This window comes from Dipodomys ordii, unplaced genomic scaffold, assembly GCF_000151885.1.
Source record: "Dipodomys ordii isolate 6190 unplaced genomic scaffold, Dord_2.0 Scaffold74, whole genome shotgun sequence".
In the NCBI taxonomy this organism is placed as follows: Eukaryota; Metazoa; Chordata; class Mammalia; order Rodentia; family Heteromyidae; genus Dipodomys; species Dipodomys ordii.
In genome coordinates, this window is record NW_012267290.1 from 2,334,630 (window position 1) to 2,348,938 (window position 14,309).

The following is a 14,309-nucleotide window of genomic DNA, read 5'->3' on the forward strand; positions in this document are numbered from 1 at the left end:
GCCCCCATCCAGCCCCCGAGCCCGGCCGCCCCCGTCCAGCCCCGAGCCCGGGGCCGCAGGACGCGCACTGGCTCACCCTCCTCTTGCAGGCTCACGGGTCCCAGCAAACTGGTCCGTCCTGTCCGCCGGCCGGAAAGGGGGTCCCCGCCCTCCCCTTCGGGGCGCAGGTGAGGCTCTCGCGTCCGGCCTCGTGGGCAGGACGCAGGTGGAAATGCGCTCTCGTGGTGGGACGAGGTTCGGCTTTGAACTGCGGCCTGGCCGGTGGCCGGGGTGGGGCGGCAGGGGAAGGGCCTCAAGTTCCTGGTGGGGGAGAGGGGTTCCCGCCTCCCGCACCTCGGCTGCACCCTGGGTCGGACGCCCAGGCGGCCTGGAGGCCAGGGGGCCGTGCAGTTGGAGGCGGGTGGGGGGGCACTAGGCGGTTGGGGGTCTGTGGGGGCGGTCACCTGGGCAGCGCTGGCTTCCAGAGAGGTTTGGGGTGCAAAGCTAGAGCCCGGGCCAGGCTGGTCGGGAAAGTCCTGGGGGATGGGGAGCGGGGAGGAGCCCGCAGGGGGTTCAGCGGGCATGGACGCCAGGGAGGGCAGGAGGGCAGGGATGCAGGGAACGGAGGTCCCCCGTCCCTGGCATAACTGCTCCTAACCGGCTGATGTCCAACACCTCAGCCGGGGAAGCTCGCCCTGACCCTTCCTTTAGACTGTGGTTCAAATCAGATAACATCAGATTCACCATCTCAGTTTTCTACTTGACCTGCTCCTCACTGAGCTACACACCTGCCATGTATCTGGCACACGTTTTGTTGTTGTTGTTGTTGTTTGGGGGGGTCCGGTTGTGGGGCTTGAACTCTGGGCCCTGGGCGCTGTCCCTCAGCTCTTCAGCTCAAGGCTAGCGCTCTACCACTGTAGCCACAGCGCCACTTCCGGCTTTTTCCCCCCTGCTTATGTGGTGCTGAGGAATCGAACCCTGGGCCTCAAGCTCTACCACTGAGCCACCTTCCCAGCCCTCTTGCACACGTTCTTGAAGCACAGCAGTGTTTTGTTAAGTGTACTCACCTTGCACCTGCTTTCCGCAGCCTTTCATCCCTCAGTATTGTCAGTATACACAGTGAACGAGTCCCCTCCCTCTTCCTCAGCCCCCTTTCTACTCCATATTGCTATGATACTTGGCTACCTGTACTCACAAGGTGGAATCTTACAGTGTCTGTCCCTTTGTGGCTGGCTAATTTTCTTTAGTATTACCTAGGTCTTCCGTATTGTACTATATCAGGATTTCCTTTTTTCTCCCATTTGTTTGTGCTGGCACACCAGCCTGAGCCCAGGGACCAGGCCTTGCCCTTGAGCTTTTTCCCTCAAGGCTAGCATTCTGTCACGTGAGCCACAGCTCCACTTTGGGATTTTTGGTGGTCAATGGGAAGTAAGAGTCTCATGGCCTCCTGCCCACCTGGCTTGGAACTGTGATCCTCAGATCTCAGCCTTCTGAGTAGCTAAGATGAGGGGTGCTGCCTGTAAATTCATTTCCTAGCCTGGCAACAGCTATATTCAGAGTCTGATCTGGTGTCCGGGGTCCCTGGTGCCTTTTATACAGCTTATGAAGTTAAAACTATTTTGGAAAGAATGCTAAAATGTCATTTTTAGTTTTCATTCTTTCTCTTACATTGGCTTCCAGAGACCAAATGACTTGAGCTTTTCCTCTTGTGACCTGTGCCTGTGTATCCTTGTACATTTCTTGTTGGTTGTGGGGCTTGAACTCTGGGCCTGAGTGCTATCCCTGAGCTCTTCAGCTCAAAGTGAGCACCTTACCATTGAGCCACAGCGCCACTTCTGGTTTTCTGGTGGTTTATTGGAGATAAAGGAAAGTCTCATGGACTTTCCTTGCCCGGGCTGGCTTTGAACCTCGAACCTCAGATCTCAGCTTCCTGAGTAGCTAGGATTACAGGCGTGAGCCACTGGCTCCCAGCTGTACCCTTGTACTTCTAAAATCTTCTAAGGTAGTAGGCTTATATAAGTATATAGTATGCTCATTTTTCAGAGGTAAAATCAGTTTGTTTAGTGTAATTTTGCTATAAGGTGAATCATCCCAGAAGCCACATTTTTTTTTTGGAGTCTTTATTATACAGTTAGCAGGCTACAGGCCACCTGTTTGTTACAAAGGCCTGTAGCACGCAAATACACATAACAGAGTTAGAAAACATGCTAAAAAGAAGTAACAAAAACAATACCAACAAGCCAACTCAGCTCCAATGGAGAGCTGAATTGGGACACCATGATGACTGGAGACTGGCCAGGAGACAGGGGAACATGATCACGGAGACACATGTGGCATGGCGTAATGGCGGCTGGGCTGGGCCAGACCTCAATAGGTCGGCACAAGGGGCAGATTCTCAGGAAATTCCCAGTCCCGGGCACTGGACTGACAGATTCACTAACCTATCAGCCAAGTGCCCACCCCTGCCTCCAGGAATCCCGGCACGCCCACCACCTGGGAGGCAGGGATGGGCGGGGAGTTTTCTTCCCCCAGCATGAGTTTCTTCCTCCACCATGTGGCCAATATGGCAGACCTGACTTCCTCACTTCAATTTGCTGTCTTCACCTAAACTTGCTCTTGTCTTTGTGACTTTGCATTCTAGAATTTTCTTCTGTCTACCTGGAAAAACAGCAAAAGATATGTGTACTTGGTAGTCTTGATTTGAAAGCTGTTCTAGATGTGTGTGTGTGTGATATGGAATTATTTTATTTAGTAATTTCCATCATATATGCGTAAGATAGGTCATTGGCTAAGAGCGGTCTTGATCTGTGTCTAAATGCAAAGGCCTCCTCCCATAGAGGTTCTGTATCCCTCTCCATACCCTTCAGCCTCTATGTTTTGTATCTCCGTGACTTTTAGCAGTCTTGTACATGCAGGTCCCTGGGCATTACATCATGGCCCATTGCCCTTGGAAGTTGTGTGCTGGCATGGCCATCCTGTCAGAGGGCTACACACAGGAAGAGCTCAAGCAGGCTGTGTGGAATGGTGTGCTCCACAAGCTGTCCTGTGACCTGGAGAGCCACCTAGCTTTCTCCTAGACACACCTTATTCCCTAATCCTGCACAGCCCCACCCAGGCAGCACCCCTCCCATCCTGGGCAGGATCTGGAGCTCTGCTTCTTTTTCTTTTTCTTCAATATATCTTGGCCATTTTACTTCTCTTTCTGTCTTGTGGACTTATTCAAGACCCTAGAGACGAAGGACCTGATCCAGGTGTTGCATTGAGAAAAAGACTTCAGAATAACCCTTTTGAAAGAGATGCTATTTATTTTACATAAAAATATTTACAGCTTACCAAATAGTGCAGAGGGTCTTTTTCTTGCAACCATCTGCCTTTCTGGGGTGGGTCATTCTGGAGATAATGTGTATGTTCACACGACGTGGGGCAGGGTGCCGAGGCTTAGTCTGGGACCTGTCGGTCCTCTCAGATGATTTGTGACAAGTGTTGGACTCAGCATTGCAAACCTGTCTGCTGTCTTCGCAGTGTCCTCCATTCCCCCCGCCACCCCAAAGAGCCGTGAGGTCAGTTCAGAATCTCTGTCCCATCTTTGTGCAAATGACCTCCCAGTCCAGCCCGGGCTGGCTCTGTACTGGCTTCCTGTGAGCCAACTCGTAAGTTCTTATTGGTGAGCTTCTTGAATTTCTTAACAAACTCTGCTCCAAAGCTAACCATTGTAGAGTTCACTTCCGTTGCTGAGTTTGGGAGATAAAAGGTTGGTAGGTAACGGCACCTTTTTCCTCCCGCAGGGTATTTAAAGAGCAAATGCAGGTCTTCAGGGTGTTGAGGCTGCGCCCAGCCTGTAGATGCCCGAGCACTGTCGTGCCCTTCCGGCTTCTGGGTAGCTCTCCTTGGCAAAGCCCAGCAAGTGCCAGCTTCCACACCACGTCTTTCTCTGAAGCAGAAGCAGACCTTCCCCGGGTCTTGATTACAGGTTGGTTTCCTTCCCATGGTTTTTGCTGCGTTTGTGGCTCAGATTTTAGGGATGCTGCCTTTGTCTTTCAAATTGTGATACATTCCCAGAGCTTGTCCCTCCCTGCCGGAGGTAATGTGGTGAGAGCAGGTGACAGGGAGCTGGATTCATGGCTGTACTGGGAAAAGGGTCTCAGAATATGGCACCCAGAATGTCCGTTTTTATTTTATCTTTTGGTGCTGTCACTTAGGGTCTGGGTGCTGTCCCTTAGCTTCTTCACCGAAAGCTCTACCACTCAAGTCACCTCTACTTTTTTTCTTTTGCAGTTAATTGAAGATAAGAGTCTCACAGACTTACCTATCCAGGCTGGCTTTGAACTGCAATTCTTAGAGCTGAACCTCCTGCGTAGCTAGGATTTTTCAGATGTGAGTCATAGGTGTGCAGCTCAGAGTAGGTTGTTTTGAATCAGGGCAACCATTAAGCATCAGACACCGCCTTTCTCATTGGCTTTCTCTAGAATGGTGCAGATTTCCTTATTCACCATTCCTGTCAGATTTGGTTTTCTGGCTGAAATCCTTCTTGGTGTCTGAAGGGACTTAGGAATCTGGGTCCTGGTTGCTGCCCCAGAGCTCCATTCCCTTCCATGTGCGGCCAGGCCCAGAGGTTTTAGAACCACTACTGAACCATTACTGTACTTGTGTATGGTAGAAATAGAGAAATAAGTTCGCCTCTGCCCAGGGAGCATGTTGCCTTTGCCTCATACTGCCCCTGCCCACTACACGGGGTGCTGTTACAGCACATTCTAGCCCCCTTCCTGTTTGATTGGCAGGTCTTATTTCTTCTCTACTGCAAGATTACCACCCTTGCCTACCTCCACCAGGGAGCCATCTCTTAGGGTGGCCTGCGTTTAGTTTTATGTAACTAAGCTGCAGGAAATCTACTGTTGTATCTTCCAGCCCACAGGGTCACCCTCCTGTGAAATGTGTCCTCTATCCTCTGATGCGCTGAGTCCCTGTCCCTTCAGTTCCTAGCCTTGGCATCTGTCTATTTATCTAGTTTTATTGTTATTATTAAAGTACTGTACAGAGGGTTACTATTTCATGAGTCAGGTAATGAGTACATTTGGTTTGTAGTCAGAATCAGCCCTTCTCTCCCTTTCTCTCAGTTTCCCCTCTAGCCCCTGCCCGCAGAGTTGCATAGTTCATTTTCCACATAGTGTATACTGATACCATGGCTGCATTTGTTCACCTCTCCTCCAGCCCTTCCTGTACCCCCCATGTACCTCCCCTAAAAAAAACAAACAAAACCCTAAAACAAACAATACCTTCACTACCAACAGGAAAAAAAAAAAACACGTTTCCATTTCCTGGAATTTATTTTGACAAGTTGTGTTTTAATTGTTCAGAGGAGTTACCACCTTTGGTTCCCTCCCGTAAGAATGTCTTCCTTTTCGTCTGTGTGTGAATGCCTAGAGTCTTATATAGGTTCTCTTGTCCAGTTGTATTTTAGATCTAGCTTCCACATATGAGAAAAAATAACTGCCGTTTATCTCTCTGAGTTTGGCTTATCTCATTTAACATGATTTGTTCTAGATCTATCCATTGCCCTTCAAATGACATGATATTATTCTCTTGGCTGTGTAAAATTCCATTGCATGTAGTTACCACGTTCTTTTGATCTACGCATCTGTTGTAGGGCATCTGGGCTGTTTCCACAACTTGGCTATTGAGACTAGTGCAGCAGGGAACAAGGGTGTGGAAGTATCTTTACCGTATCCTGACTTGTGATGATCTGGGTCGATGCCTCAGCCTGGCATTGGTACATCTCCAAATTAGCAGCCGAATACAATTCATTGTAAATTACGTTGTGAGTGCTAGGATCTTCCCTTTAGTCTCTTGACTTCCTGCTTTACATCTTCCCCCTTCACCTTTGTAACCCAGCCCAGCTGTAAGGGAGGGGGTCAAATAATTCCTGTTTTGTGTGGAATGTTTTGGACCCCCGAGTTTCATAAACTCATTGAAACAGTAAGAGGCCAGGACCAAATTCTGCATGTGATTTTTCTCCTTGTGGCCCTGCCTCCCCTCCCCTCCTCCCCTTGCTGTCACTGGACGTGTCACTGAGTGGACCTCACGTCCTGGCTGGACAGCGCTTGTCGCCGCTCTGCAGCCGTGGGCTTTCACCTCCCAGCACATTCTGGGAGTGAATGGGTTAGATTTGGATGCAAGCCTCACCGTGTCTCCTTCTTCGTCTAGGGGGTCTTGGCCAGCTGGGAGTGGGGCTCGCTAACCTCTTGAGGTAAGAACCTGAAAACCTAAAGTGCAAAATCAGAGTCCTGGAGGCTGTGGGATCATTAACCAAGTTTCCTCTCTCCTGTTACTCCAACAGTCAGTTTTAAAGGTAACACGTCTAAATAGCCACATAGGGGCTGGCAGAGTGGCATAAGTGGCAGAGCACCGGTCTAGCAAGTGTGAGGCTGAGTCCAACCCCAGTACTTCAAAAAATAGCTACTTGAAATACGTTTTCCCTGAATGTCACACAGTTGTCGTGGGCCTTGACATACGGCCTCCACACAAGCCCTTTGCTCTCTTGATGGAGGCAAGGTGAGACTCGTGACCGTGGCGGCTCACTTGCTCTTAGGTATTGGGGACAGTGAACCTGGGGTTTGGAGAGGAGTGAGGAGGGAGAGGTACACTGCAAAGACATTGGTGACAGACATAGAATGAGAATGGGTGATGGACATAGAAGGTTTGGAAGGGAAGGTGACGGAGCATGCAGGAGACAGGAGTGGGCAGAGGCCCGTGTGGGTCTGCGATGAAGAGGAAGCGGGGCTTTGGAGGCTGGTAGGAAACCGCGGTTCCTGTTGAAGAAGATGGTTCTGTTGGACCTGTTACATTCATTCTGTTGCCTGTTTGTGTGTTTTGATTTTTCCTGTAGGAAGCGATTTGGGAAGGACAATGTGATTTTGTCAGACATAAAGAAACCCCCTGCTCCGGTCTTCCACAGTGGTAAGAGACGGGTCAGCCCTGCTGTTGCTTATCTTTAATTTTCAGAGTGCAGTGAAACAGATAGCTCATGGAGTCGGTGTGCCCATAGCCCGAACCAGGTTGCAAATGAGAGGAAAGGGACGAGGCGCAGTCATGTGCTTAAAAGTGTTTTACATTTGTAATAATCCTGCTCTTCAAGAGGAATAAGGCTAAGAATGAAGCCAGGAGCCGGTGGCTCACGCCTGTAATCCTAGCCTACTCAGGAGGGTGAGATCTGAGGATTGAGGTTCAAAGCCAGCCCAGGCAGGAACCGGATGTGGCGCTGTGGCTCAAGCAGTAGAGTACCTGCTTTGAGCTGAAGAGTGCAAGGACAGTGCCCAAGCCCAGAGTTCAATCCCCATGACCAACAAAAAAAAAAAGGCTGAGAATGGAGCTTGAAGTTAAGTTTTAGAATAATAGCTTTTGGAATATTATATTTGGGGAAAATATCTTGAGTATTGTCATTTGAGTTATTACTAAACTTACTGGCCCAGAGAGTAACAAGGAAAAGGAACTTTAAGAATCATCAAGGGCTGGTGGTTCACACTTACAATGGTAGCTACTCCAGAGGCTGAGATCTGAGAATCATGGTTTGAAGCCTGCTGGGGAAAATAAAACTTTGACTCTTATCTGCAATTCACCAGCAAAAAAGCTAGAGGTGGAGGTGTGGCTCAAGTGGTAGAATTACCAGTAGCCTAGGAAATTAAGAAGCCTTGAGTTCAAGTCCCAGTATTGTCTTGTATACATACACACGTGTGCACACGTACACATACACACAGAATTTGGAGAAAGATTGGGTAGGATGATATCTTCCTATACAATCCCATCCCTCAGGTGGTCAAAACAGGAGAATCTCAAGTTCAGGACCAGCCTGGACTACACAGTGGGACCTTGTGTGAGAAAAATAAAAGTAAATAAATAAGGAATAATAAATAAATAAATAAATAAGACTCAGATGTCTAGTTTTGGTTTCAGCTAAGCTCTGCAAAGAAAAAATAAGCAAACAAATCCCACAAAACCAAAACTAATGAATGACAATGTGATGCAGAATTGGTTTTAAGTTCCTACTTACATGTGTGCACATGTATGCACGTGCACACACACACACACACACACACGCACGCACAACCGTCCACCTCGAGGGATGTTTGCTCCTGCCTCAAAAGCACCTTTACATCTTAGTCCTTCCTCTCCCTGCTCCGCCTCTTGCTGCTTCCTGGGGCAAATGACCAGTTTGCTGTAAGTGGGGACAGTTGACCTTGAACAAAGTTGGCTCTGCTCTGGTGTTATTAGCGTGAAGAATGTGGGGCTTGCTCTTTTCTGCCACAGGTGAGCTGTTAAAACCTTAGCTGTGATCAGGGAGCCCACATGCCTTGGGTAACTTTCTGCCGCCTGTTCCCTCTGTGCCTCGGAGTAACTTTCTGCCGCCTGTTCCCTCTGTTCCCTCTTTGCCACGGGAGAGAGTGAACTGGATGTAGAACCTGGGCTCCTGGCACAGACACCTTCAGCTGAAGTGCCAGCTCTTGCCACCTGGGGATGGTGGCTGTGACCCCTTGACCCTGTTAGAAAATTGTTGCCTGCTGCCCAGTTGACCTGGTCACTAAATTGATACTGATGAAACTCACAAGTCAGTGACAGGCCAGCAGGCCCGTTTAGCTCTTCCCCGCCACTCTCTTCACGCCCGTGGTTCAGCTCTGTGTGTCTTACAGGCCCGTTTGTCTATGCCGACATCTTGGACTACAAGCACCTCCGAGAAATCGTTGTCAACAACCGCATCACCTGGCTCTTGCACTACAGTGCTTTGCTCAGTGCCGTTGGGGAAGCCAACGTGTCCCTGGCCAGGGCTGTGAATATAACTGGTGAGTGTCTAGCCAGTTTGCCCAGCTCTTTGGTAAGAAGTGATTTTCTTCTTCTTCTTCAGATTATAGTGGTGTCTGTTCATTTCAGGATTGCATAACATTCTAGACGTGGCAGCAGAACATAATCTGCGTTTGTTTGTGCCCAGCACGATTGGGGCTTTCGGACCTACCTCTCCCCGGAACCCAACCCCAGACCTGTGTATTCAGAGACCCAGGACCATCTATGGAGTGTCCAAGGTGCACGCCGAGCTCATGGGAGAAGTAAGCATCACTGGGCAGGATTGATGAGTGTCTGGGCCCCATGATTCTGTCTCTATGATGTTCTTTTTGTCTCAGCCATCTGCTGATCCGTGTTGAGGGAGCTTTCCTCTCCACTGTGCCCACCCTGTGTTTGTTTGCATAGCTCCCTGTGACTGCCAAGTGTCAGATCACCTTTGTCCCCTGAACGCTCAGCTGTGGTGTGGACACTTCCCGCCCCCATGGTAACCTTCCCCTATCTCCTAGACACTAAAAGGGGCTCATGGTTTGCACTTGCTTTCTGTTCATACAGTCCCAGCATGTAGGAAGCTGAAACAGGACAGTCGTGAGTTCAAGGTCAGCCTAGTGAGACAAAAAATAAATGTTTTCTACTATGAAAAACTTTGAGCCATCTTTTTCCTCTGTCATTATAATTATATAGTAAAATAGTAGGCAATGTCCTGCAGCAGGGATATCCTGGTCATTGCTCTCTGGTTCTGTCTTCCTGAATGGAGGAATACCTAGCGTGCAGCTCAGGACAGTGAGCAGCAACTCCCTGCTGGAGGCCGTGTTCATACAGTTCTTTCAAGATAAAAACTTAGCATGTGAACCAGGTGTTTGTGGCTCAGGCCTGCACTCAGGAGGCTGAGGTCTGAGGTTCAGGTGGCTGAGATCTGAGGATCAGGTTTGAAACTAGCCCAGGCAGAAAAGTCTGTAAGACTTTTATCTTCAGTTAACTGGTAAAAAGCCAGAAGTGGAGGTATGGTTCTAGTTACAGGGCACCAGGCCCTGTACCCCAGAACTCACACACACTCTCTCTCTCTCTCTCTCTCATTAAAGATGAATGATTGTTGGAAATTCTAAAATATTCCTTTTCTTAAGAACATTTAGATATAACTACATAGATTAGTATTTCAGGAGCATGCTGTTTCTTTGTTTCATCTGATTTGAAAGACACTGGGGAATCGAGAGGCCTTGCTCACGTGGTAGCGCGCTGCCTGGCAAGCTTGAGCTGTTGGTTCAAACCCCGTTCTGCACATCAGTAAACAGAAAACAAAAGATTCTCTGTTTTGAGTAAGCACTCTCTTTTTCATAGTATTATCATTACCGGTATGGCCTAGATTTCCGGTGCCTGCGATACCCCGGGATCATCTCCGCCGACTCCCAGCCCGGCGGAGGAACGACTGGTAAGTGATGCTTCTGCTTTCTCCTGTGCCGAGACAGGCTGTTTCTCCAGCCGTGTGCTGTCCAGAGTTTCTGTAACCCTCTTGACCCCTGTCAGTGAGCTCTTGTTCACTGCCGGTGTCCCCGCCAGCTTAGCATTGGTCCCCTAGTACTGAAATAAAACAGGTAACGGAGAATGCGGACTTGCTGGTGACAGCGTGGAAGCCCACCCCCCGAAGCACTGCCTCTTTCTTGAATACAGACTTGGTTTCTTCTTTTCATCTGTTTCTGTTGCTGTTTTTTTGTTTTGAGACAAGGTCTGGCTTTATAACCCAGACTGGTCTCAAAACCATGATCCTCCTAAACGCTTGGGTTATGGGCATGTACCACTATGCTCAGTATATTGCTCATCTCGATGTAGCTCTGACCAAAAGAGCTAAGAGAATGTCTTAAAAGGGAAAAGATTTGTTTGGAATGCTCACGGAACCCTCTGAGCATGGTTCAGCCCGTGGGTTCTTCGAATGTCAACACCATAGCATCAGGACATCTTTGCCTCATGGCAGACAGGGAGGAGAGAGGGGGGAAAAGGGAGAGAAGGAGGAGGAAAAAGAGGAAGGAGAAAGAGGAGGGAGGAGGAGAAGAGAGACAAGAGAAACGAGACTGAGAGGCAGGGACAGGACACTCCCAAAAGGCTCAGCCTTAATGGCTGTCTTCCTCCAGCTAGCTCTTACCTCCTAAAGTTTCCAGAATCTTCCCAAATAACATCACCAACTGGGGACCAATTATTCAATATACAAGCCCCAGGCAGTGATTCTCTTTCTACAGACACAAAACTCACATGTACCGCATGTGTTGCATATTTTAAAGGAACATAAGCAGAACTATTCTGGGCTAACCACACATCATTACATGCACTAACCTCGGGATTCTCCCATAGTGGTGCTGGGACACCGTATCAAAGATTCTTAAGCCAAACTGAGGGAGGGAGCTTAAGGGAAGCTTTGGTTCTGGTAACTTTAAAAAGCCATGGACCCGCTTCGTGTGCAGGGTGGTGAGAGGGTCCCTGGGCAGGACCCTTTCAAGGAGCTGAGGAGGTCGAAACTCCCTTCCTGTGAACACGGTGTTGGTGGCTGTTTTCCCTCTTCTTTCACAAGGGCCCTGTGGGCTTTCGCAGGCTGCCATCAGGCGACAGGAAGGTGGGTTGACTGCAGAAGCTGGTGGAGGGGCTCTGGCTGTCTCCTGTTTAACTCAACACTAAGGAAATTGTCAAGATATAAAACAGGCCATCTGTAGTAAATATGCTTTGCTTGGAAATTGTATCTTTTCCTTATAAAATACCATGCATGCTCATATGTGATAGGTGTGTCATCTTTAGAAAACAGTAATTAGAAAAACCCAGTTAACTACATAAGTAAATTTTGATGTAGGCCCTTTGTTCAGATTTCATTGGGAGTCTTCTTTAAAAAAAAAAAAAAATCCTTTGCTGGGTGCTGGTAGCTCATGCCTGTAAGTAATCCTAGCTACTCAGGAGGCTGAGATCTGAGGATCACGGTTCAAAGCCAGTCAGGGCAGAAACATCTGTGAGACTCTTATCTCCAGTGAACCACCAGAAAACCGGAAGTAGTTCTGTGGCTCAAGTGGTAGAGCACTTGCCTTGAGCTGAAGAGCTGAAGGATAGCACCCAGGTCCGGAGTTCAAGCCCCACGACTGATAAAAAAAAAATATTGTTATTATAAGGATGATGTCCAGAAGGGTGACAGTTACCTAAGTCAAGTAGTGAGCACATTTCTTTTTGAACGGTGTCACCCCTTCCACATTCTCTCCCAGTTTTTCCCTCCCATGCTCACCCACGGAGTCCTATCTTCTCCAGGACTAACGCACTGGGGCATGGGGCTGCTTTGTCATCCTGTTTCAAGGAAGCCCACAGACTGGCATGCTCTTTCAGACTACGCAGTTCAGATTTTCCACGCTGCTGCCAAGAATGGCAAGTTTGAGTGCAACCTGGAAGCCAGCTCCAGACTGCCGATGATGTACATCGATGACTGTCTCCGGGCCACGCTAGAGGTCATGGAGGCTCCGGCAGAGGCTCTCTCCATGCGGATCTACAACATCAATGCCATGAGCTTCACCCCTGAGGAGCTGGCCCAGGAGGTCTGCAAGCACGTACCGGGGTTCCAGATCACCTACAGCGTGGATCCCCTCCGGCAGGCCATAGGTGGGTACCCCGGGCCCAAATCAAGCTTTGGCCTTCACTGTGAGGCCTCTGAGGGGCACACAGCTCTTTCCAGTGCCCTTGTGTATTTAGAAGTTGTGTGAGATTGTAGTGATAGGATTAGCGCGGCACCTGAAAGCATGTGTGCCCTTGTCTTCCGAGAAGGTGACTGGGTGTGTGTGTATGTGTCTGTCTCCACTCGGAGGGAGAGGTTTTCTTCTTTGAACCTTCTACAGTCAACTTTCGTGTAAAGGTCCTCTCAACCATCTATAAATCTAGAGCCTGAATTACCCCCAGCCCTTCCTCTGTATCTCTCCCTAGCGGATAGCTGGCCGATGAACTTGGATGACAGCAATGCACGGAAAGACTGGGGCTGGAAGCATGACTTCGACCTTCCGGAGTTGGTGACGCTGATGCTGAACTTCCATGGTTCCAACAGCAGAGTCGCCCGGGCCAGCTGAAGGGGCGAAAAGCTGCTGGCCCCCACGCCCTGCACAGTGTAAGGGGACCATCGAACCCCAGGAGGCCACACTCTGTAGAGTTGAGGCACTGGGTGGACTGTTCTGTCAGCTCATACTGAATTTCTGGGTGTGTGTCGGGGGGAAGTAGTTTATTTTCATTTTCAAGATTTGAGGAGGAACTCTCAGCATTTGTTAATACCCTGAACTGACTCAATCACATACCACAGAAGGAAGACCTAAGCTGTAAGAGGGAATCGGTGGTCCTTGCTGGGATGGTGGAAGTATGCAAATTTGCCTTTAACTTAATTTAAATATCATTCCAAAGACATCACTGTCCTCTTCACCAGAGACCAATGATTGCATTGTAAAGACTTTCAAAGACACATTCCTCATTTAAAACTGTTCTTTATTGCCCGATTAAAGCATAAAAATATTTGCTCTACTAATTCTTTATTCATCCTGTTTGGAAGTCACTCCTTCTAATTATTTTTTCTGTGAGGAAATGTATCTGTAGGAAACTAAGAGTGTTCAGAAGGTGTGCCTGGTGAAGGGGCAGCCCCGGTTCATCTAAGTGGAGTCTGGGGACGGTCATCCCCTGCCCTGTGATGTTAGAGGCTAGCGTCCTCAGGGACTGCGCCTAAACAGTTTCTGGCTCCATCCCTCAGACTAACTCAGCCTGTGGGAATCACACAGTGGACCCAGAAGTTCAAAGCAGCTCTGAAGCCACTAAATAGCCCTTTCTTGTGACCTTCCTCAGGTTCTGGGGCCAGGCCTGCCCACAGAAGAGCTGCTCTCAACCCTCGGTAAACACTCTCGTCAATCCAGCTACCTCAGGAAGTTGCCTTCAGGCGGGACTCCGGGATCCGCAAGCCAACCACGGTTACAGCACAACAGGTGTTTCTGTTGTGTGTGAATGACAATCGGTTGCTGTGCTGTTGGAATTGGAAGGTGTTGGATTTCAGTGTGAGATTTTTGGAGTTCCGATCTGTTCGGCTGTTACATCAGTATATGTTCCTCCCCCCTAAACGTGGTAGAATTAAGCTCTAAGCTTATGTTTGTAGATTTTTTTCTGAGTTGCTTTTATAGCATTATTAAAATATAGTTTATACACTTAAGAATTTATGGCTTAAGAGTTTATTATGTTACAGAGTGGTGTAACCGTCACTGTCGTGGGAATGTAATGGCACACATGGAATCAGTGTTTAATGTATGCCAGAACTTCCTCTCTTATTGCTAAATTCCAGCCTATTTATCCCGTTTTCTCACTGAGGGATGTTAGCTTGGTTGTGTGTTTTTCTGTTATGGATGAGGCTTTATAAACTTAAAAAAATGTTATTTGTTTAGTTTTGAGAGTGCTGGTACTGGGCTTGAACTCAGGGCCTGGGCATTGTCCCTCAGCATTTTTTTTTTTTTTTTTTGGTCAGT

At 48.6% G+C, this 14,309-nt stretch overlaps 1 protein-coding gene across 1 annotated transcript in view; it reads left to right on the forward strand.

Annotated features, from left to right (window-relative positions):
* The window catches only part of LOC105991549 (L-threonine 3-dehydrogenase, mitochondrial-like), a 17,804-nt gene extending 3,866 nt beyond the window's left edge, over nt 1–13,938 (forward strand). The window contains exons 3-11 of the mRNA XM_013024202.1: nt 3,765–3,949; nt 6,181–6,223; nt 6,863–6,933; nt 8,661–8,810; nt 8,899–9,071; nt 10,144–10,234; nt 12,157–12,426; nt 12,745–12,922; nt 13,642–13,938. Coding sequence (XP_012879656.1) covers nt 3,765–3,949; nt 6,181–6,223; nt 6,863–6,933; nt 8,661–8,810; nt 8,899–9,071; nt 10,144–10,234; nt 12,157–12,426; nt 12,745–12,884 — 1,123 coding nt within the window. The 3' untranslated portion in view covers nt 12,885–12,922; nt 13,642–13,938. The remainder of the gene's footprint in view (nt 1–3,764; nt 3,950–6,180; nt 6,224–6,862; nt 6,934–8,660; nt 8,811–8,898; nt 9,072–10,143; nt 10,235–12,156; nt 12,427–12,744; nt 12,923–13,641) is intronic.
* Nucleotides 13,939–14,309: the final 371 nt, after the last annotated feature.